This window comes from Balaenoptera borealis (assembly GCF_965194805.1).
Source record: "Balaenoptera borealis genome assembly, chromosome: X".
Taxonomy (NCBI): domain Eukaryota; kingdom Metazoa; phylum Chordata; class Mammalia; order Artiodactyla; family Balaenopteridae; genus Balaenoptera; species Balaenoptera borealis.
The window spans coordinates 32,548,554-32,573,334 of NC_138881.1; the positions used below are offsets into that span (position 1 = coordinate 32,548,554).

Below are 24,781 nucleotides of genomic sequence, written 5' to 3' on the forward strand. Positions count from 1 at the left end.
ACAATCAACTTGATGTACCTGCATCTGTGGAATACCTGAATAGACAATGGATCATCCCAAATTAAGGAGGTGGACTTTGGGAACAACGATATATGTATTTCTTTCCCTTTTTCTCTTTTTGTGAGTGTGTATGTGTATGCTTCTGTGTGTGATTTTGTCTATATAGCTTTGCTTTTACCATTTGTCCTAGGGTTCTCTCTGTCTGGTTTTATTTGTTTGTTTGTTTTATTACTTAAAAAATTTTTTTTCTTAACAATTATACTTTATTTTTCATTTTAATAACTTTATTTCATTTTATCTTCTTTCTTTCTTTCTTTCTTTCTTTCTTTCCTTCCTTTTTTCCTCCCTTTTATTCTGACTCGTGTGGAGGACAGGCTCTTGGTGCTCCAGCCAGGCATCAGGGCTCTACCACAGAGGTGGGAGAGCCAAGTTCAGGAAACTGCTCCACAAGAGACCTCCCAGCTCCACGTAAGATCAAACGGTCAAAATCTCCCAGAGATCTCCATCTCAACACCAAGACCCAGCTCCACTCAGCAACCAGCAAGCTACAGTGCAGGACACCCTATGACAAACAACTAGCAAGACAGGAACACAAACCCACCCATTAGCAGAGAGGCTGCCTAAAATCATAATAAGGCCACAGACACCCCAAAACACACCACCAGACATGGACGTACCCACCAGAAAGACAAGATCCAGCCTCATCCACCAGAACACAGGCACCAGTCCCCTCCACCAGGAAGCCTACACAACCCACTGAACCAACCTTAGCCACTGGGGACAGACACCAAAAACAATGGAAACTACGAACCTGCAGCCTGCGAAAAGGAGACCCCAAACACAGTAAGTTAAGCAAAATGAGAAGACAGAGAAACACACAGCACATGAAGGAGCAAGGCAAAAACCCACCAGACCTAACAAATGAAGAGGAAATAGGCAGTCTACCTGAAAAAGAATTCAGAATAATGATAGTAAAGATGATCCAATATCCTGGAAATAGAATGGAGAAAATACAAGAAACGTTTAACAAGGACCTAGAAGAACTATAGAGCAAAGAAACAGTGATGAACAACACAATAAATGAAATTAAAAATTATCTAGAAGGGATCAACAGCAGAGTAACTGAGGCAGAAGAATGGATAAGTGACCTGGAAGATAAAATAGTGGAAATAACTACTGCAGAGCAGAATAAAGAAAAAAGAATGAAAAGAATTGAGGGCAGTCTAGCAGACCTCTGGGACAACATTAAACGCACCAACATTTGAATTATAGGGGTCCCAGAAGAAGAAGAGAAAAAGAAAGGGACTGAGAAAATATTTGAAGAGATTATAGTTGAAAACTTCCCTAATATGGGAAAGGAAATAGTTAACCAAGTCTAGGAAGCACAGAGCGTCCCATACAGGATAAATCCAAGGAGAAACACCTCAAGACACATATTAATCAAACTTATCAAAAATTAAATACAAAGAACAAATATTAAAAGCAGCAAGGGAAAAACAACAAATAACACATAAGGGAATCCCCATAAGGTTAACAGCTGATCTTTCAGCAGAAACTCTGCAAGCCAGAAGGGAGTGGCAGGACATATTTAAAGCGATGAAGGAGAAAAACCTACAACCAAGATTACTCTACCCAGCAAGGCTCTCATTCAGATTTGATGAAGAAATTAAAACCTTTACAGACAAGCAAAAGCTAAGAGAATTCAGCACCACCAAACCAGCTTTAGAACAAATGCTAAAGGAACTTCTCTAGGCAGAAAACACAAGAAAAGGAAAAGTCCTACAATAATAAACCAAAAACAGTTAAGAAAATGGTAATAGGAACATACAGATCGATAATTACCTTAAATATAAATGGATTAAATGCTCCAACCTAAAGACATAGATTGGCTGAATGGATACAAAAACAAGACCCATATATATGCTGTCTGCAAGAGACCCACTTCAGACCTAGGGACACATACAGACTGAAAGTGAGGGGATGGAAAAAGACATTCCATGCAAATGGAAATGAAAAGAAAGCTGGAATAGCAATTCTCATATCAGACAAAATTGACTTTAAAACAAAGACTATTACAAGAGACAAAGAAGGACACTACATAATGATCAAGGGATCAATCCAAGAAGAAGATATAACAATTGTAAATATTTATGCACCCAACATAGGAGCACCTCAATACATAAGGCAAATACTAACAGCCATAACGGGGGAAATCGACAGTAACACAGTCATAGTCGGAGACTTTAACACCCCACTTTCACCAATGGACCGATCATCCAGAATGAAAATCAATAAGGAAACACAAGCTTTAAATGATACATTAAACAAGATGGACTTAATTGATATTTATAGGACATTCCATCCAAAAATAACAGAATACACTTTCTTCTCAAGTGCTCATGGAACATTCTCCAGGATAGATCATATCTTGGGTCACAAATCAAGCCTTGGTAAATTTAAGAAAATTGAAATCATATCAAGTATCTTTTCCGACCACAATGCTATGAGACTAGATATCAATTACATGAAAAAATCTGTAAGAAATACAAACACATGGAGGCTAAACAACACACTATTTAATAACCAAGAGATCACTGAAGAAATCAAAGAGGAAATCAAAAAATACCTAGAAACAAATGACAATGAAAACATGACGACCGAAAACCTATGGGATACAACAAAAGCAGTTCTAAGAGGGAAGTTTATAGCAATACAATCCTGCCTTAAGAAACAAGAAACATCTCAAATAAACAACCTAACCTTACACCTAAAGCAATTAGAGAAAGAAGAACAAAAAAACCCCAAAGTTAGCAGAAGGAAAGAAATCATAAAGATCCAGATCAGAAATAAATGAAAAAGAAATGAAGGAAACAATAGCAAAGATCAATAAAACTAAAAGGTGGTTCTTTGAGAAGATAAACACAATTGATAAACCATTAACCAGACTCATCAAGAAAAAAGGGAGAAGACTCAAATCAATAGAATTAGAAATGAAAAGGGAGAAGTAAAAGCTGACACTGCAGAAATATGAAGGATCATGAGAGATTACTACAAGCAACTATCTGCCAATAAAAAGGACAACCTGGAAGAAATGGGCAAATTCTTAGACATGCACAACCTTCCGAGACTGAACCAGCAAGAAATAGAAAATATGAACAGACCAATTACAAGCACTGAAATTGAAACTGTGATTAAAAATCTTCAAACAAACAAAAGCCCAGGACCAGATGGCTTCACAGGCGAATTCTATCAAACATTTAGAAAAGAGCTAACTAGACCTATCCTTCTCAAACTCTTCCAAAATATAAGAGAGGGAGAAACACTCCCCAACTCATTCTATGAGGCCACCATCACCCTGATACCGAAACCAGACAAAGATGTCAGAAAGAAAGAAAACTACAGGCCAATATCACTGGTGAACATAGACGCAAAAATCCTCAACAAAATACTAGTAAACAGAATCCATCAGCACATTAAAAGGATCATACACTTTGATCAAGTTGGGTTTATCCCAGGAATGCAAGGATTCTTCAATATATGCAAATCAATCAAGGTGATAAACCATATTAACAAATTGAAGGAGAAAAACCACATGATCATCTCAATAGATGCAGAGAAAGCTTTTGACAAAATTCAACACCCATTTATGATAAAAACCCTCCAGAAAGTAGGCATAGAGGAAACTTTCCTCAACATAATAAAGGCCATATATGACAAACCCACAGCCAACATTGTCCTCAATGGTGAAAAACTGAAACCATTTCCACTAAGATCAGGAACAAGACAAGGTTGCCCACTCTCACCAGTATTATTCAACATAGTTTTAGAAGTTTTAGCAATCAGAGAAGAAAAAGAAATAAAAGAAATCCAAATCGGACAAGAAGTAAAGCTGTCACTGTTTGCAGATGACATGGTACTATACGTTAAGAATCCTAAAGATGCTACCAGAAAACTACTGTAGCTAATCAATGAATTTGGTAAAGTAGCAGGATACAAAATTAATGCACAGAAATCTCTTGCATTCCTATATACTACTGATGAAAAATCTGAAAGTGAAATTAAGAAAACATTCCCATTTACCACTGCAACAAAAAGAATAAAATATCTAGGAATATACCTACCTAGGGAGACAAAAGACCTGTATGCAGAAAATTATAAGACACTCATGAAACAAATTAAAGATAGTACAAATAGATGGAGAGATATACCATGTTCTTGGATTGGAAGAATCAACATTGTGAAAATGACTCTACTACCCAAAGCAATCTACAAATTCAATGCAATCCCTATCAAACTATCACTGGCATTTTTCACAGAACTAGAACAAAAAATTTCACAATTTGTATGGAAACACAAAAGACCCCGAATAGCCAAAGCAATCTTGAGAAAGAAACACGGAGCTGGAGAAGTCAGGCTCCCTGACTTCAGACTATATTACAAAGCTACAGTAATCAAGACAGTATGGTCCTGGCACAGAAATAGAAATATACATCAATGGAACAGGATAGAAAGTCCAGAGACAAACCAATGCACATATGGTCACCTTATCTTTGATAAAGGAGGCAAGAATATACAGTGGAGAAAAGACAGCCTCGTCAATAAGTGGTGCTGGGAAAACTGGACAGCTACATGTAAAAGAATGAAATTAGAACACTCCCTAACACCATACACAAAAATAAACTCAAACTGGATTAAGGACCTAAATGTAAGGCCAGACACCATCAAACTCTTAGAGGAAAACATAGGCAGAACACTCAGTGACATAAATCACAGCAAGATCCTTTTTGACCCACCTCCTACAGAAATGGAAAAAAAAAAACAAAAAACAAATGGGACCTAATGAAACTTCAAAGCTTTTGCACAGCAAAGGAAATCATAAACAAGACGAAAAGACAACCCTCAGAATGGGAGAAAATATTTGCAAATGAAGCGACTGAGAAAGGGTTAATCTCCAAAATTTACAAGCAACTCATGCAGCTCAATATTAAAAAAACAACCCAATCCAAAAATGGGCAGAAGACCTCAATAGACATTTCTCCAAAGAAGACATACAGATTGCCAACAGACACATGAAAGAATGCTCAACATCATTAATCATTAGAGAAATGCAAATCAAAACTACAATGAGATATCATCTCACACCAGTCAGAATGGCCATCATCAAAAAATCTCCAAACAATAAATGCTGGAGAGGGTGTGGAGAGAAGGGAACCCTCTTGCACTGTTGGTGGGAATGTAAATTGATACAGCCACTATGGAGAATAGTATGGATGTTCCTTAAAAAACTGAAAATAGAACTACCATATGACCCAGCAATCCCACTACTGGGCATATACCCTGAGAAAGCCATAATTCAAAAAGAGTCATGTACCAAAATGTTCACTGCAGCTCTATTTGCAATAGCCAGGACATGGAAGCAACCTAAGTGTCCATCAACCAATGAATGGATAAAGAAGATGTGGCACATATATACAATGGAATATTACTCAGCCATAAAAAGGAACGAAACTGAGTTATTTGTAGTGAGGTGGATGGACCTAGAGACTGTCATACAGAGTGAAGTAAGTCAGAAAGAGGAAAACAAATACCATATGCTAACACATATATATGGAATCTAAAAATAAAAAAAAAATGGTCATGAAAAACCTAGGGGCAAGACGGGAATAAAGGCGCAGACCTACTAAAGAATGGAGTTGAGGACATGGGGAGGGGGAAGGGTAAGCTGAGACAAATTGAGAGAGTGGCATGGACATATATATACTACCAAACATAAAATAGATAGCTAGTGGGAAGCAGCCGCGTAGCACAGGGAGATCAGCTCGGTGCTTTGTGACTGCCTAGAGGGGTGGGATAGGGAGGGTGGGAGGGAGGGAGATGCAAGAGGGAAGAGATATGGGGACATATGTATATGTATAACTGCTTCACTTTGTTATAAAGCAGAAACTAACACACCATTGTAAAGCAATTATACTCCAATAAAGATGTTAAAAATAAATTAATTAATTAATTAACTAATTAAATGATCTCTAAGACATAAGGTCCTCTGGAGAGGAAGAAAGAGAGATGGACCAAAGGAAAGCTATTTTAAGGAGTTCATTTCACTTTGTATTTTCATTATTTAAAAGGACCAGAGTTTGTCAACGGTTAATTTTAGGTATGAAGATTCAGGGATGAGAAGTACTCTGAAGAGTTAGGATAAACACATGATAGAGTTTAAAGTATCGAAACAGCTCAACTATTATTCTTAATGATATTGTTGTTTTAAAAATACTGAAAATAATGTGTTTCTAGTAAAGATCCAGAGCTGTGTTAAATCTAGGACAGTAATGAGCCTACTTGAGTGATTATTCATGATCATCACATTTTTCTTATCCTCTTTTCTGCCCTACCTAAGAACAACACAATAAATGCAATAGTAAATATGTGTTTCATGCCTACTAAATATGTTGCATATATAGCATTATTTAATTTAGTTTTTTAAATACTAAATAGATATCGCTGTCTCCAATTTACTTAAGACCCACACATACACACACCCACCCACACACACATACACACACACACAGACACACACACACACACACACACATCTTAACACAGTCACAGCAAAGAATGAAGTAAATTACCAGATTTGGTAGTATGTAGTGGGCAGGGTGTCCGTTTAGGTAAGATGCCTCAGCTCCTGTCTCCTCTCCTCCAAACCCATCTCAACAGAGAAACCTTTGTTCACATCCCTATCTTAGCTTAGGATCCTGTGAACCTCAAATTCAGGCCATTCTGAACTGTGGTAGGGTAAAGTATATGTCAGACCCTCAAGCTATATTTTCAATATCAATAGCCCTGGGAAAGCTGATAAAAATTTCTGTTCTTTTAGAAGGTTAAATACGGCATTAACTTTGACAGATGTAAGCAGTATAGGTACCCTACTGGACAGTGTAATGTAAGAAATGCCACATAAAGAAAGGAAAAATTTCTGTAATTATCTGTTACCACTGAGATTTGAAATTCTCCAATCAGAGGCTTATCCTTTTGTATTAAGTTATTTTAATTTTTTTTTATTTTTCCAGCTATACTGAGGTATGATTGACAAATAAACGTTGTATATATTTAAGGTAAACAGTGTGACGATTAGATACAATATATATTGTGAAATGATTCTCCCAATCAAGGTAACCTGTTCAACACCTCACGTAGTTACCTTTTTGGTGTGTGTGGTGAGAACACTAAAGATTTATCTTAGCAAATCTCAAGTGTACAATACATTATTATTAACTACATGCTCCATGCTATACATTAGATCTCCAGAATTTATTTATCTTATAACTGAAAGTTTGTACCCTTTGCCCAGTATTCCTCTGTTTCCTCTAACTTCCATCCCCTGACAATCATTGTTCTACTTTCTGCTTCTATGAGTCCAGCATTTTTAGATTCTGCATTTAAGTGAGATCATGCAGAATTCGTTTTTCTCATCTGGCTTATTTCACTTAGCATAATGCCCTCCAGGTTCATCCATGTTGTCCCAAATGTCCCAAAACTTCCTTCTTTTTTATGGCTAAATAATATTCCATTCTATGTATATACCAGATTTCTTTATCCATTCAACTGTAGACAGACACTTAGATTATTTCCATAGCTTAGCTTTTGTGACTAATGCTACAATAACATGGGAATGCAGATATATCTTTGAGATACTGATTTCATTTCCTTTAGATATACAATCCAGAAGTAGGATTGCTGTATCATATGGTAATTCAATTTTAGCTTTTTGAGGAAACTTCATACAGTTTTCCACCATGGCTGTACCAATTTTAAATCCCACCAACAGTGTTCAGTGGCTTTCTTTTTTTCCACATTCATGCCAGCACTTATTTTTTGACTTTTTGAACAGGTGTGAGGTGATGTCCCACTGTGGTTTCAATTTGCATTTCCCTGATGATCAGTGATGTTGAGCACCTTTTCATATACTTGTTGGCCATTTGTCTGTCTTCTTTAGAAAAATATCTATTGAGGTCCTGTGCCCATTTTTTAATAGGGTTATTTGTGGGTTTTCTTGCTATTGAGTTGTATGAGTTCCTTATATATTTTAGATATTACCCCCCTATCAGATATATGGTATGCAAATATTTTCTCCCAGTCCAGAGGTTGCCTTTTCATTGGTTGATTTTTTTTTCCTTTGCTGTGCAGAAAAATTTTAGTGTGATATAGTCCGACTTGTTTATTTTTGCTTTTGTTGCCAGTGCTTTTGATGTTATATCCAAAAAGTCATTTCTAAGACTAAGGTGAAGGAGCTTTTCCCTTGTTTTCTTCTGAAATTTTTACTTTTGATTTATACAGGGTTTAGGTCTTATGTTTATATCTTTAATCCATTTTGAGTTGATTTTTGTTAGTGGTATAAGATAGGGGTCCAATTTTTTTTTTTTTTGTATATGGTTATACAACTTTCCTAGCACCATTTATTAAAGAGACTGTCCTTTCCCCATTGTGTATTTTCAGCAACTTTGTCGAAGATTAGTTGACTGTATATGTGTGCATTTATCCCCAGGCTCTCTGTTCTGTTCTGTTGGTCTATATGTCTGTCTTTATTCCTGTATCATTCCATATTGATTACTGAAGCTTTGTAATAAATTTTGAAGTTACTAAGTATGAGGCCTCTAGCTTTGTTTTTATTTCTCAAGATTGTTTTGGCCATTCAGAATCCTTTAAGATTGCATATGCATTTTACAATTTTTTTTATTATTTCTTCAAAAAATGCCATTGGGATTTTGCTGGGAATTGCATTGAATCTGTAGACTGCTTTGGATAATATGGACGTTTTAACAATATTGATTCTTCCTGTCCATGAATATGGAGATATCTTTCCATTTATTTGTGTCTTCTCTAATTTCTTTCATCATTGTCTGTTAGTTTTCAATGTACAGATCTTAACATTCTTGGTTAAATCTATGTCTAAGTACAGTTGACCCTTGAACAGTATGGGAATTAGGGGTGCTGACCTTACAGCAGTCAACAGTCAGCCCTCCCTATATGTGACTCCACACCGACAGATTGAACCAATCACAGATCGTGTAGTACTGTAGTATATGTATTTTTAAAAATCCATGTATAAGTGGACCTATGCAGTTCAAACTTGTGTTGTTCAAGGGCCAACTGTATTCTTTTTCATGCTATTTTAAATAGGATTTTTTTTTTCATTTCTTTTTTCAAATAGTTCATTGTTAGTATATAGTAATGCAACTGATTTTTGTATGTTGATTTTCTATCCTGCAACTTTACTGAATTCATTTATTAGTTATAACAGTTTTTCCTGGAATCATTCTACAAATAAAATCATGTCATCTGCTAACAGAGATAATGATCTCAGAGGAAAAGCTTTTGGTTTTTCAACATTGAATATGTTATTAGCTGTGGACTTTGCATATGTGGCCTCTATTATGGTGAACTAATATTCTTCTATTCCTAGATTGTTGAGGTTTTTTTAATCATAAAAGGGTGTTGAGGGCTTCCCTGGTGGCGCAGTGGTTGAGAATCTGCCTGCTAATGCAGGGAACACGGGTTCGAGCCCTGGTCTGGGAGGATCCCACATGCCGCGGAGCGGCTGGGCCCGTGAGCCACAATTACTGAGCCTGTGTGTCTGGAGCCTGTGCTCCGCAACAAGAGAGGCTGCGATAGTGAGAGGCCCGCGCACAGCGATGAAGAGTGGCCCCCCCTTGCCACAACTAGTGAAAACCCTCGCACAGAAACGAAGACCCAACATAGCCATAAATTAAAAATAAATAAATAAATAAAAATTAAAAAAAAAAAGTTTAAAAAAAAAAGGGTGTTGAATTTTGTCAGATTTTTTTCTGCATGTCTTGAGATGATCATGTGTTTTTTATCCTTCATTCTGTTAAAGTGGTTTAGCATATTAATTGACTTTCTTATGTGGAACCTTCCTTGCATCCTATGGTTAAATCCTATTTGGACATGGTGTATGATCCTATTAATGTGCCATTGAGTTCAATTTGATAGCATTTGTTGAGGATTTTTGCATCTATATTCATCAAGGATATTGGCCGGTAGTTTTCTTTTTTTGTAGTGTCTTTTTCTGGCTTTGGCATCAGGATAAATTATGCTTGGAAGTATTTGGAAGTATTCCCTCCTTTTCAATATTTTGGAAGAGTTTAAGATGGATTAATGTTAATTCTTCTTTAAATACTTGGTAGAATTCACCATCTGTTCTTGGGCTTTTTCTTTGTTGGGAGGATTTTGATTACTGATTCAGTGTGCTTAATATTTATAGATCTGTTCAGATTTTCTGTTTATTCATGATTCTGTCTTGGTAGATTACATTTTTGGGGGAATTTATTCATTTCTTCTAGGTTATACAATTTTTTGATATGTAATTGTTCACAGCAGTCTCTTATGATCATTTTTATTTCTGGGGCATCAATTGTAATGTGTCCTTTTTCATTTATGATTTTATATATTTGTCTTCTCTTTTTTTCTTAATTAGTCTAGGTAATTTTGTTGATTTTGTTCTTTTCAAAAAACCAACTCTTAGTTTCACTTTTAGTTGATTTTTGTCTATTGTCTCTGATTTATTTCTGCTCTACTCTTTATTATTTCCTTCTTTCTGCTAACTTTGGATTGAGTTTTTCTTCTTTTTCTAATTTCTTGAGGTATAGAGTTAGGTTGTTTATTTGAGTTCTTCTTTTTTTTTTTTTAATGTAGGCATTTACCACTATAAACTTCCCTCTTAGTACGACTTTTGCTGTATTCCACAAGCAATGTTGTGTTTTCATTTTCGTTTGTCTCAAGGTATTTTCTAACACCTTTTTGACTTCTTCTTTGGTTCATTGGTAGTTCAAGATTTCATTGGTTTTTTTAAAATTAAAATTTGATTGTTTAATTTCCACATATTTGTGTATTTCCAATTTTCCTTGTGCTGTTGATATCTAGTTTCATTCCACTGTGGTGGGAAAAGACAACTGGTAGGATTTCAGTCTTCTTAAATTTGTTTAGACTTGATTTGTGACCGAACATGCAGTCTGTCCTTGAGAATGTTCCATGTGCCCCTGAAAGGAATGTAAATGCTGTTGGTGTTGAGTGGAATGCTCTGCGTATATTTGTTAGAACCATTTGTCTATAGAATTGTTCCTGTCTTCTTTTTTCTTATTGATCTTCTTTCTCGGTTTTCTATCCATTATTGGAAATGGGATTTTGAAATCTCCTATTATTATTCTATTGCTTTCTATTTCTCCTTTCATTTCTGTTAATCTTTGGTACATATATTTACATACTCTGTTGTTGGGCATATGTATAGTTATAATATGTATAATTGTTATATCATTCTGGCAAGTTCATCTGATATAAGGTCCTTCTTTGTCTTCTGTGACAGTTTTTTATTAAGTCTGCTTTGCTTAATATAAGTAAGGCCATCCATGCTCTTTTGTTTACCATTTGCCATCTTTCTTCCCATTAAAACTTTCAGCTTATGTGTATTTTTAAACCCAAAGTTAGTCTCTTCTAGACAGCATATACTTGGATCTTGTTTTTTATCCTATCAGCTACTGTCTCTTTTGAGTGGGGAGTTTGATTTACATTTAAAGTAATTACTAATAGGGAAGGACTTAATATTGCCATTTTGTTGTTTTCTTTATGTCTTATAGCTCTTTTGTCCATCTTTTCTTCTCTTGCTGTCTTCCTTTATGTTGTATTGATTTTTTTTCTAGTAACATGCTTTGATTCCTTTCTCATTTTCTTTTGGGTATCTTCTGTAGGTGTTTTCTTTGTGGTTACCATAGGGCTTACATAAAACATCTCATAAGTTTAACAATCCATTTTAAGCTGATAACTTGACTTCAACTGCATGCAAAATCTGTACACTTTGTTAGTGATGTACAAATTACATATTTTATATTGTGTATCCATTAATATATTTTATAATTATAGTTATTTTTATACTTTTGTTTTTTAACTTTTATGCCACAATTAAAAGTGATTTATGTACCACTGTTACACTATTCAATTTGTATATTTTTCTATATATTTACCTTTACCAGTGAGCTTTATACTTTCACATGCTTTTGTGTGGCTGTTTGGCATCTTTTCATTTCAACTTGAAGGACTCCCTTTAGCATGTCTTGTAAGGCAGGTCTAATGGTGATTAGCTCCCTCAGCTTTTCTTTGTCAGGGAAAGTATCTACTTCATTTTTGAAGGATGGTTTTGCTGGTTATAGTATTTTTGTTTAGCAGTTTGTTTTTTATCACTTTAAATATATCATCCCTCTCATTTCAGGCTTACAAGGTTTCTGCTGAGAGTCTTACAAGGATTCCCTTGTATGTGATAAGTTATTTTTCTCTTGCTATTTCCAAATTCTCTTTTTGGCTTTGTTGACATTTTGATTATGCATCTCATTGTGGAGTTATTTGGTTTCATCCTATTTAGAGCCTTTTGGACTTCCTGAATCTGATGTCCATTTCCTTCCCTAGATTTGGGAAGTTTTCGGCCATTATTTCTTTAAATAAGCTTTCTGCCTCTATTTTTCTCTTTTCCTTCTGAGACTCATAATGTGTATATTGGTCCTCTTGATATTGTTGTGTAAGTCCCTTAGATTTTCTTCACTCTATTTTATTTATTTTTCTTTTTGCTCCTCTGACTGGATAATTTCACATGACTTTTCTTCAAATTCTCTGATTACTTTTGCTTGATCAAATCTGTTGAACCTCTAGTGAATTTTTCATTTCAGTGAATTTTTCAGCTACATTCCTCAGCTCCAAAATTTGTTTGGTCTTTTTTTATATTTTCTATCTCTTTGTTGAAATTCTCATTTTGTTCATGCATTGTTTTCCTGATATTGTTGAACATCTTCATGATAGTTATTTTGAATAATTTGTCAAGTAATTCCTATACCTCCATTTCTTTATGGTGTGTTTCTGGAGACTTATTTTATTTCTTTAACAGGGTAATTTTTTTCTGTTTCTTCATATTCTTTTTAACTTTGTGTTGGTATCTACACATTTGAAAAAAATAGCTACCTCTCCCATTCTTTACATACTGGCTTTATACAAGGAAAGGTCTTCACCAAGCAGTGCAACTAGAGACTCAGGGGGCCTCTCAGATCTTTTCTGTGAATATGTCTTTCTGATCTTGTGTATGAAGATTACTAATTAGAGGGGCTTGCCAGCTTCTGTTTTCTCAGGAGTTTGTAATCTCTTGCTGCCTCTGGTGTCTGTCTTCTGTAGTGTGAGTACTCTGAAATAGCACACTGCCCAGATCTTTTTTTCAGCAGCCTCTAGGCATCTAGAGTTTGTCATGTTCTCTCAGTTCCATAAGACAAGCAATACAGAAACCAGAACCTTAAGCAGCCCACTGAAAAGCCAGAAATTTGGACGCATGTTCCACTCTTCTTTTTCTGCACTTATGGAGAGCCTTCTGAGCTATATCAGTTTCTGTTTGCCGTACCATGAGACCTCTGTAGAACCAGTACGCTGTCCAGCTCTTTTTTGTTCTCAGAAACTACCATGCTTCTAGGGTGTGTCAGGTCTCATCAATACTTCAAGATATGCAAGACAGAAGCCAGTCCCCCAGTAGCCCCACACCTCCAATATCCAGTTGTTGGATGTCTGGTCCACTCTTCTCTTTTCTTCACCTGGGAGAAGTGAGACCTGAGAATTTCCTCCTAATCCTGTGGTACTGTGCTCAGGAGGGAGAGCTTGTGGTGACAGCATCCACAAATTTTCCTAATAGCTTCAAAGCAGCTGATTTTGCACTCACCTGGAGGGCAGAAGCCTCTTAACTGGTTTCAGAATTTCTCACAATGGAAATTGGCCTGCATATTTTTGAATCAGTGTCTCCATGGAACTGATCTGGGGCTTCCTATTCTGCCATCTCCCTGACATCACCCCTCTGGATATTCTGTTTTATACATCTCTTATTTATTGGATCATGCATCATTGCCTAGCACTGGTAATAAAATGTTTTAAAACAATAACAATCATAATGACTATATTAATATTAATTAGTCCTTGTCAGGTACTTTCCATGTGCCAGGAAAGATAATAATCTTTATGGGTATTATTAATTTAACAGAATGAAAACTGAGGTTCAAAAAGACTAGGCAAGTTGCCTGAAGTCATGCTCCCAGATAGAGATAAGATTCCAGTCTAAGCCATCTGTATCCTTAGTCCACTTTCTCAGACCACCTGCTATGATACTCAATACACATTTACTGAAAGGATCAATGAGTGCCAACCTGAATCTCCCATCTGCTCTTCTGTGTTTCACTGTTGGATCTTTTCTAGGAAACTGTTCTTTACCTTCTGCCTGTATCTCCCCTGTCAGTTTGGTTTTTAAATTCCTCACAACCTCCCATGTACTGTGCCTCTCTCCTGCTTTCTTCTACCAAGAAGTTCCTCAACTTCTTTCACAGTCTTCATCTCAAATGTAATCTACCTTGACTTCAGGATGGTCACTTGAATCTTAAATGTCACTCAGTTCACTTCAGATCATAGCAGCTCATCTTCAGGCCCAAGAATCTTTAATGAACCTGTAAAGTATTTATGTCTTACTTAGCAAGTGGAAAACTGAAGGAGAGTGAGCAAATATCACATTGGAATAATAGTAAAAACAAAGGCTTTATGATAGCTGCTGTGGTCAGGCATTTTACATATTAATTTATTTAAAAATAATTGAATTTTCATTTGGGACATTGAGTTCTTCCAGTTTTTATAGGGACAGCATTGTATTCTTTGTACACTATAAAAATAAAATGTGATTGAAAATATCTTTAAGATTCCATTTTTGTCACCCTGCAAAGAATGACACTTTTCGGTAATTTAAAAAATGCCTCCTCACTATTACTCTGTAAGCATTCCATCAAGTAACAAGTATCAGACTCACAGCTGCATAGCAGCATTAATGTTTAACTGTAGTCCTATGCAACAGGATATAAACCAAGCCCTACGCATCAAGTTCTCATAAAGAGAACAGGGTAATGATACAATTTTAAAGGTTGATATTATATTTTTGTTCCAGAAATCCCGAGCCATTCATGGCATACTTCCTGCCTGGCAGTGATCCTGAGTTTTTTGTAAAACCTCAGGTTGGAGAACTTCTTCCTTTTGACACTGAAGGAACTCTAATCGTTGTGGGTTTTAAACCCAAAATGTACAGCGGGATATACACAGCAACATCAGCAATACAGGTGAGTTCTACAAAGGCAGTAGTCAAGAATGTTTGATGTCACAAAAGTCATTAAATGACTTTGGGAGAAAAGGTTTCACCCAATGATCACAGATAAAGAATAGCAACGTTATCTTGCAAAAGTCAACATATTTCAACTGCTCTGTCTTGTTTTAATTTCCTTTTGGTCAATAAAGAAATTTTAAATGTGCAGTATAACCAAAAATATTGTTATCACCAGTGAAAATAGGAAATTATTTCTCTTCCATATTAAGGAATTGTGGAAGAGATAAATAATGACTGTAAAGTGATTTGTATAGTCACATATTATTTTCTGTAATAACCTATTCAAAGACTTTAGGTGATTTGCGATAGAGATTTTGAAACCTTTGATTAAGGGATAAGATGCTTTCAAAATGTTAAAGTCTAAAATGAAGTAAATTAAATAGAAGATAAAATTTATCTTGAATTGGAAAAAAAGAACGATGTGAGATGGGTCATTAATGTAAAATAATGTTAAAGTGATCATTTTATTAAAAGTTAAGGTAAGTACAATTCTGAAAATTTATCCAGTAAGCAACACTTCTCCATAAAATTTCCCACATATATGCCACTAGGAACTTTTTGGCTTAAGATAACTTTCAAGTTATTTCTGAAAAGATGCCTATTGCCACTGTCTGTTTTCAGTAGCACAGGCACAAGGGACTTGTAGTCATGTTTTGAGACACAACTACTGATGCCAAAGTGTCTACTAGACTTCTGAATCAGACACTAATTAAGCAGCACCATTGGCAGAAAAATGTGTTGTTACTGTTTTAATGAATAGAGAAAAATGTTGAATATTGCTTGAGAAAATTATTTTTATTTTTCATCTTAGAGTCCTTACAACCCAGGTTAATAAAAATATAAAGCCTCTGGAGCCTTGCTGCACATAACCCACTCCTGTGTTAATATTTGATTTTAAATGATCATGTTGATGTATTTCCTTCTTAAAATGATATTTTTAAAATAGATTTGTGAATAAAATTATATTCAGTTTATAGCATATGGTGGACATTTCTGAAACTAACTACTTAAGAGGTTTTACCAACAAAATTCTGTTTCTGATTTCCCTATGCAGAATTGACAATTAAATCAGTGGCAGCAGAATTGAAGGGTTTCTGTGAAAGAATAAGTTAGTATATAGGATCAACTGAGAATATAACATTTTCATTTAGTCTGAAGTAATATAGTTTGATAAAGTATATACGGGGAAAATTGAGAAATCACTATTTGGATTTAAGAAGTCACTATTTTGTTGATCCTATTTTTATTATGGAAAATTCCAAATACGTGTAGAAATGGAGAGAATAACTAATCCACACGTGCTCATCATCCCATCTGAACACTTATCAACTCAAGGCCACTCCTGCTTCAAATATATTCCCACCCCCCTTCCTGACTTCCCATATTATTTTGAAGAAAATGCCAGACATCCTACTATCTGCAAGTATTTTCTACTAATCTCTAAAAGACAAAAATCTTAACCGTAATACCATTATCACATCTAAAATTTAACAATAATTCCTTAACATCAGTACATACCAAATATCCATTTAGTGTTCAAATTTTCAATTGACTCATAAATCTCATATTTTTTAATTTAAATAAATATGTAAAGACATAAAAATAGTACCCAGAGTCCTATGAATCCTTCCCCCAGCTCTCCCAATGGTGACATCTTATATAGCTGTAGTAAAATATCAATACAAAGATATTAACTTAACAAAATAGTGTTAACTAGGCTAGAGACCTTATTCTATTTTTTACATTTTTCACATGCATTTGTGTGTGTTTGTGTGTGTGTGTGTGTGTGAGTGCATGTCTGGTTCTAGACAGTTTGAACCCATGTATAGATGTGTATAACTACAGTCACAAGTGAGATGGAGAACTCTTCCATCACAGCAAGGGAACTATGTCTTGCTAACCCTTTCTAGTCATGTCCAATACTGTAACTCCCTCTCTACCCCTGGCAACTAGTAATCTTTTCTCCATCTCTTTGATTTCATAATTTCTAAAATATTATATAAATGGAATTATATGTAACCTTTTGAGATTGGCTTTTTATGCTAAGTATAATGCCCTTGGGGTTCATAAAGGTTATTATATATATATCAAATCAATGATTTTGAAATCATGGTTCAAACATTGTCTATCTGACTCCAAAACCCTGCTATTAATGATAACACCATGATGTCTCACATGATAAATGTGAAGAATTTTAAAAGTTAGTTCATTATCTAAATAAAAATTATTGTTTACATTATTATCTTTTGTAAACTGTTGGTTTTAAGCATTAAGTCAATTAATACTTGTAACATATATGAAACCTATGGTCTTCATTGTGCTTTACTTGGAAATAAAAAGTAGGATTCTTAAGAACAGTTTAGTTAAATATTACCCTATACAAACTTCAACAACCATGTTAACAAGCTTCATAAGTTCTCTTTCAATTAAACCATATTTAGAATGATTAAAAAGTGTCTCTTCCCCACTGTTATACAAGGCATATAGCTTTGCTAGACTTAAGTTAACTTGGTCAGAGTATTACAAAAAGCAGTGTGACTCAAAGAGAGTCGACAGTCCACTCAACTTCCATGGTGGACATGATGAATCTTAAATAATTTATATAAACTTCTGAGGGCTATCAGAATTACCCAATATAAAACATATAAGGCTTGTACAAAAGAAATATTTATATGTAGAGGGACCTGGTATAACTAGAGACATAGCTAGGCATAGGCATAAGTAATATGTATTGGTTTTAAAGGAATTGGCCATTGCCATGAAACTGTGGGATATATATATATATATATATATATATATATATATATATATATATATATATATATATATCTTGGTTTGTATTTTCTCATAAGCAGATCCTGAAATAAGGATTCAAGTCCATGTAGCATATTTACCATGTGATCACAGGAAACAGATGTAGAGAAGCCAGGATATGAGACACAGAAGGAATAGAAACCAATAAAGGGTGCTTTTATCAAGGCAATTACCAGAGTGGGCTCCTGGAATTTAAAGCCATGGGAGTTCTCTGGGAAATCATGTGGAACTCACACCTCAGAATATTCACACCTGAGGGGGCCAGGGAGTTGGAGGGTTTATACACCAACTACTACTGTTCAATCATTGATTGAGGAATGTTCCCAGGAATTGTTAATTCCCTGGCAGCACAGAAGCCTTCTGGAGTTTCTGAAAAACTTCAAGTCAAAGAGGTGCAGATACTGGCAATTGGAAATTGGGCGGCAATGAAATGGAAACGTCTGAGGGATGTACCTGGGTACAGGCCACATCAGCTAATGTTGTTTCCATTCATAAGAATGTGCCCTTTAAAACATAGCTTTGGGAATTTATTCCATGAGTTCATTGGCTTTGGTTGATTCCTTTTCAAACTAGAGAGATATTATTTAAATATGGAAATTACATCTGTTTAAAAAATACTTGTTTTTTAAAATTCATTTAAATAAATAGTTGAGTATAATTGTCAGTTTGGCATTATTTTATAAGAATCAGCACAGTGATTCTTTCACACATTAGCTACATGGAGGTATTGGTTTATTCTTATATTATTTTCACTTCTGCTTTTTTATTTATATTTTCAAAGGGAGATTGAGTATAGAAGATATAGAGCTATATCTTTAAAATGTTTTCAAAAACATGAGTTCTTTTCACAATTGGAAGAAAGTTAACTATAGATATAAGAACTGTAATATTTAATCTTTATAAAATAAATATGTTCTTATTACTATCTAAAGTATTGAAACAAAGGACATGAACAACTTCTTAGGAATATATTTATATTTGGATTATATATACTATATGTATACAAACACACACAGCATCACTTATTGCAAAATTATTTGAATTTTTTTATCAGTTAATCAATTTTATTTTATTTATTTTTGGGAGGTTGGGATTGACATATATACACTATTGATTCTATGTATAAAATAGATAACTAATGAGAACCTATTGTATAGCACAGAGAAAGACATTTTTTTTAAGTTAGAGTATAGTTGATTTACAATGTTGTGTTAATTTCTGCTGTACAGCAAAGTGGATCACTTATACGTATGCATATTTCCACTCTTTTTTAGATTCTTTTCCCATATAGGTCATTACAGAGTATTGAGTAAAGTTCCCTGTGCTATATAGTAGGTCCTTATTAGTTATCTATTTTATATATAGTAGCGTGTATATGTCAATCCCAATCTCCCAATTTATCCCTCCCTCCCCCCTTTCCCTCCGGTAAACATGTTTGTTTTGTACATTTGTGACTCTATTTCTGTTTTGTAAATAAGTTCCTTTCTACCATTTTTTAAGATTCCACATATAAGAGATATCATATGATATTTATCTTTCTGTTTCTGACTTACTTCACTTAGTATGATAATCTATAGTTGCATCCATGTTGCTACAAATGGCATTATTTCATTCTTTTTTTTATGGCTGAGTAATATTCCATTGTATATATGTACCACATCTTCTTTATCCATTCATCTGTCGATGGACATTTAGGTTGCTTCCATGTCCTGGCTATTGTAAATAGCACTGCAATGAACATTGTGGTGCATATATCTTTTCGAATTATGGTTTTCTCTGGGTATATGCCCAGGAGTGGGATTGCTGGATCATATGGTAGCTCTATTTTTAGTTTTTTAAGGAACCTCCATACTGTTCTCCATAGTGACTGTACCAATTTACATTCCCACCAACAGTGCAAGAGGGTTGCACTTTTCTCCACACCCTCTCCAGCATTTATTGTGTGTAGACTTTTTGATGATGACCATTCTGACAGGTGTGAGGTGGTACCTCATTGTAGTTTTGATTTACATTTCTCTAATAATTAGTGATGTTGAGCATCTTTTCATGTGCTTTTTGGCTATCTGTATGTCTTCTTTGGAGAAATGTCTATTTAGATCTTCCACCCATTTTTTGATTGGGTTGTTTGTTTTTTTGTTATTGAGCTGCATGAGCTGTTTGTGTATTTTGGAGATTAATCCCTTGTTGGTAGCATCGTTTGCAAATACTTTCTCCCATTCTGTAGGTTGTCATTTCATTTTGTTTATGGTTTCCTTTGTGGTGCAAAAGCTTGTAAATTTGATTAGGTCCCATTTGTTTATTTTTGTTTTTATTTTCATCACTCCATGGGGTGGATCAAAAAAGATATTGCTACAATTTATGTGAAAGAGTGTTCTTCCTATGTTTTCCTCTAAGAGTTTTATAGTATCCGGCCTTACATTTAGGTCTTTTATCCATTGAGTTTATTTTTGTGTATGGTATTAGGCAGTGTCCTAATTTCTTTCATTTACATGTAGCTGTCCAGTTTTCCCAGCACCACTTATTGAAGAGGCTATCTTTTCTCCATTGTATATCCTTGCTTCCTTTGTCATAGATTAGTTGACCATAGGTGTGTGGGTTTATCTCTGGGCTTTCTATCCTGTTCCATTTATCTATATTTCTGTTTTTGTGCCAGTACCATACGTCCTGATTACTGTAGCTTTGTAGTATAGTCTGAAGTCAGGGAGCCTGATTCATCCCGCTCCATTTTTCTTTCTCAAGATTGCTTTGGCTATTCAGGGCCTTTTGTGTCTCCATACAAATTGTAAAATTTTTTTGTTCTAATTCTGTGAAAAATGCCATTTGGTAATTTGATAAGGATTGCATTGAATCTGTAGATTGCATTGGGTAGTAGAGTCATTTTAATAATATTGATTCTTCCAATCCAAGAATGTGGTATATCTCTCCATCTCTTTGTGCTGTTGATCCTGAATACTTAACTACTATGAGCACTGGATAAAAGAGCCAGTTACGATTTTAAAACAGGGCCATTCCAGTGGCAAGAAATTCCTGCACTTAGCATTCGGTGATAGATATCACATTACACATTAAACCCTGATGTTACTGCAGTATTCTCTTGGCCCGAACGTCTCCTGAATGAACGTACATGGTACAACTCTTATGTGAAGAAGATGGCCTAGATAAACACAGGTAGCATTAGAAAACTCTGTAAGAGTGATGGGATTTAAGTATGAACATAAATGTGCAGAAAATGCTAGACTGCCTCACTCAATATTGCTATTCTGTACAAAAATGCAGAAGAAATGAAGGATTTTTAAGTAAATCCCTGTATAAGTTGTACTGACCTGGTTTTAGATTATGATTGTCATTAATGAGTTTGCATCATGCTCAGTAATTACAAATAGTTATATTAGTGATGTGCTTTCATAATCTAAAAAACAGAAGCTTGGCATATTTACCAGTCAGTTCTATAGCCACACTGAAATTCCCATAGATAAATCTTGTGACGTATTATTTCCATTACATATAGTTTATGCTGGGCAGTGGTCTCATGCAAACCAAGTAGATGGCTTCCCTTTAGATCAGATGGATGCTTAGTTCATCCAGAGGGCAGACCTCTAAGTACGAGAGACTTTTTAGTGAATAGTTTTTAATTCATAAAGCCAAATGCTTTCCTGAATTTATTTTCCATGTTAATTATTTATTATCAGTGCAGTTTCAGTTTTGTGCCCTTCCTGTACCTTTCATGGAGAAGAGAGAAGGTGTTAATTTGGTAAACTTTTTCTTACATTTTTCTCAGTCCCTGGATATTGCATATAAAATCTCTTCCTCTCTTTGTTTCCAGACAGCAGATATGTACTGGTTGTATGATATTAATGGGTTACCTCAAGTTACCATACCACCAGTGAATGTAAAAGCCAAAGTTGACACTACTAACAAGATGTTTGACAAAAAGCCAGCTCACCGGCACAATTTTATCTATGAAAATGCTCAAATCACAAGGACAGGGGTATCCTCTACCATCAAGGGTGCTCCTTTGATGTTGAAGAATAAATAAAAAAATGTTTTTCCCAAAATATTTCTTGGTCTTAAGTAGAATTGAATATATTTTCACGAAGATTATTTCGTTTCTTAAGAAAACTATTTCAAGTATAATAGGCCTTCTATAGTTTCTTTTTGTGAAACCGACTAAATCTATTCTCTGAATATGTTACACTTAATTTTTGAGTTATGTATGCGTTATAAAATGGACTGGTTGCAAATACTGGGATTAGTTCACTTTTAAAGAACAGGAGTACATTTGTAGTAAAACTGAAAAATGATTTCAACTTACAAATCCATGCACATAAGCGTATATACTCCATATGATCCTATACTGACTCTTTAAATAATAAAGATATATTTCAAAATGATCCAGGAGAAAGCTTATTTTCTTAAAGGAGAGTATGTCACTTGGTTCTTATCATTGAGGGGAAATATAATAATAAAGAGCCAATTTAGACCATCTTTAAGACAGTTTGACACAAAATGACTAGCTCTGCCAGAGGTCATTCATGTGATTTTAAACAAGTCACTTACCTTTTTGTGCCCTATTTCCTTGTGTGCAAAATAAAACAACTGTACTAGGAACAAGAGTTGGCAAACTATAGCTAAGTCTAGTTTACCACCTGTCTTTGTGCAGCCTACTAGCAAATAATGATTTTTATATTTTTAAATGGTTGAAAAAAATCAATAGAGGAATATTGAGTAACACCAGAAAATTATATCAAATTTAAATTTCATTGTCTACAAGTAAAGTTTTATGGGAACACAGCCACATTCATTTTTTAATATATTGTCTGTGGCTGCTTTTGTGCTATAAAGGTGAAGTTAAGTGGACAGAAATCATATAGCTGAAAAGCTTAAAATATTTACTCTCTGGTACCTTATAGAAAAAATTTGGCAACCCCTGTACTCGGCCAAGAATGACCTCTAGGAACCACTGTCAATGGATTGATCATAATTTCTTCACATGGTGTTAATCTTGTCTGCAGTTATTGAAGTAGAGGAGAGTGGAGGCTCACGTACCACAGATTTGCCATCCTGGAAAGGAGAAGAATTAAAATTAAAATTCTAAAAGCCCTTCTTGTTCTCTGGCCCTCTGAAGATGTTTCTTTGAGTATAGAGTCATAGATCATTTGTCTGTCCTTTCCTCTGCTGTGCTGTTCTGAGGAGGGGTGGTGTCAGTCTCTGAGTATATTTCTGACAAAGGCTTCATAAAACCTCTCCAAATCCTTAAGAAAGTAGAATCGCATTAGCCGTTAATATACTTAGAGATCTAATTGCTTTTATATTTTGTTGTTTATGGTAATGCGTAATATTTAAATAATCTTAAACCTCCTTATATTGAGCCTTCTGAGAGTCACAATTGCTCTCCTATCTGAAATGCTCCAGTAATTGAAATTAGACACCCAGAATAGAGTCCATTTGGATTTGACTTTTCTCAGTCAGAGAAGGGAGTGTGAATGAGAACCTGGGAGACATGCTATTAACTATGTCATGTGTGAACATTTCAAAAATGCTTAAAATTGTGATGCTAGATTGTCATGTTTCAGATCTTATCCTGGATGTTACCTTCTTCAGAAGAGGTATCTGTAATTGGAAATGTCAGTGCAAACTATTATTTGTCCAAATGAAAATGGGGCAAGAGCAGCACAAGTAGACAAAACTGAATAGTGAATAAAATTCTAAGAATCTAAAGGTGTTTGGAAAGGATTCAGGGAGAGGAAACTGTTGCTTTGTATATTTTAGATCATTTCTTAGTCCAGCACTTGTGAATATCAGTGGCTCTTAAAATCAAAGGGCATCATCCACTCTCACTTCTATTCAACATTGTGTTGGAAGTCCTTGCATGCAATCAGACAAGAAAAGAAATAAAAAGTATCCAAATTGGAAGGGAAGAGGTAAAACTGTCCCTGTTTGCAAATGACATGGTACTCTCTGTAGAGAACCCTAAAGTCTCCACACAAAAACTATTAGAACTAATAAATGAATTCAGGAAGGTAGCAGGATACAAGATTAACCATCCACCTCTCTAGTTTATTGTTTTTTAAAATTTCTTAATCAATATTTTTTATTGAAGTTTAGTTGATTTACAATGTTGTGTTAATTTATGCTGTACAGCAAAGTGATTCAGTTATACGTATCTATATATTCTTTCTTTTATATATTCTTTTTCATTATGGTTTATCATAAGATATTGAATATAGTTCTCTGTGCTATACAGTAGGACCTTGGTGTTTATCCATTCTATATATAAAAGCTTACATCTGCTAACCCCAGTCTCCCACTCTATCCCTCCCTCAACACCCTCCCCCCTGGCAACCACCAGTCTGTCCTCTATGTTTGTGATTCTGTTTCTGTTTCATAGATAGGTTCATTTGTGTCATATTTTAGATTCCACATATAGGTGATATCATATGGTATTTGCCTTTTTCTTTCTGACTTAATTCACTTAGTATGATAATCTCTAGTTGCATCCATCTTGCTGCAGATGGCATGATTTCATTCTTTTTTTGGCTGAGTATTATTCCATTGTATATATGTACCACATCTTCTTTATCCATTCATCTGTTGGTGGATATTTAGGTTGTTTCCATGTCTTGCCTATTGTGATTAGTGCTGCTTTGAACATAGGGGTGCATGTATCTTTTTGAATTATAGTTTTGTCTGGATATATGACCAGGAGTGGGATTGCTGGATCATATGGTGATTCTATTT

The 24,781-nt window shown here is 34.9% G+C and overlaps 1 protein-coding gene across 1 annotated transcript in view; it reads left to right on the top strand.

The window, feature by feature from the left end:
- The window catches only part of CFAP47 (cilia and flagella associated protein 47), a 431,032-nt gene extending 407,995 nt beyond the window's left edge, over positions 1 to 23,037 (top strand). The window contains 2 exon segments of the mRNA XM_082377789.1: positions 15,017 to 15,185; positions 21,867 to 23,037. Of these exon segments, the coding sequence (XP_082233915.1) occupies positions 15,017 to 15,185; positions 21,867 to 22,079 (382 nt within the window). The 3' untranslated portion in view covers positions 22,080 to 23,037.
- The last annotated feature ends 1,744 nt before the right edge of the window (positions 23,038 to 24,781 follow it).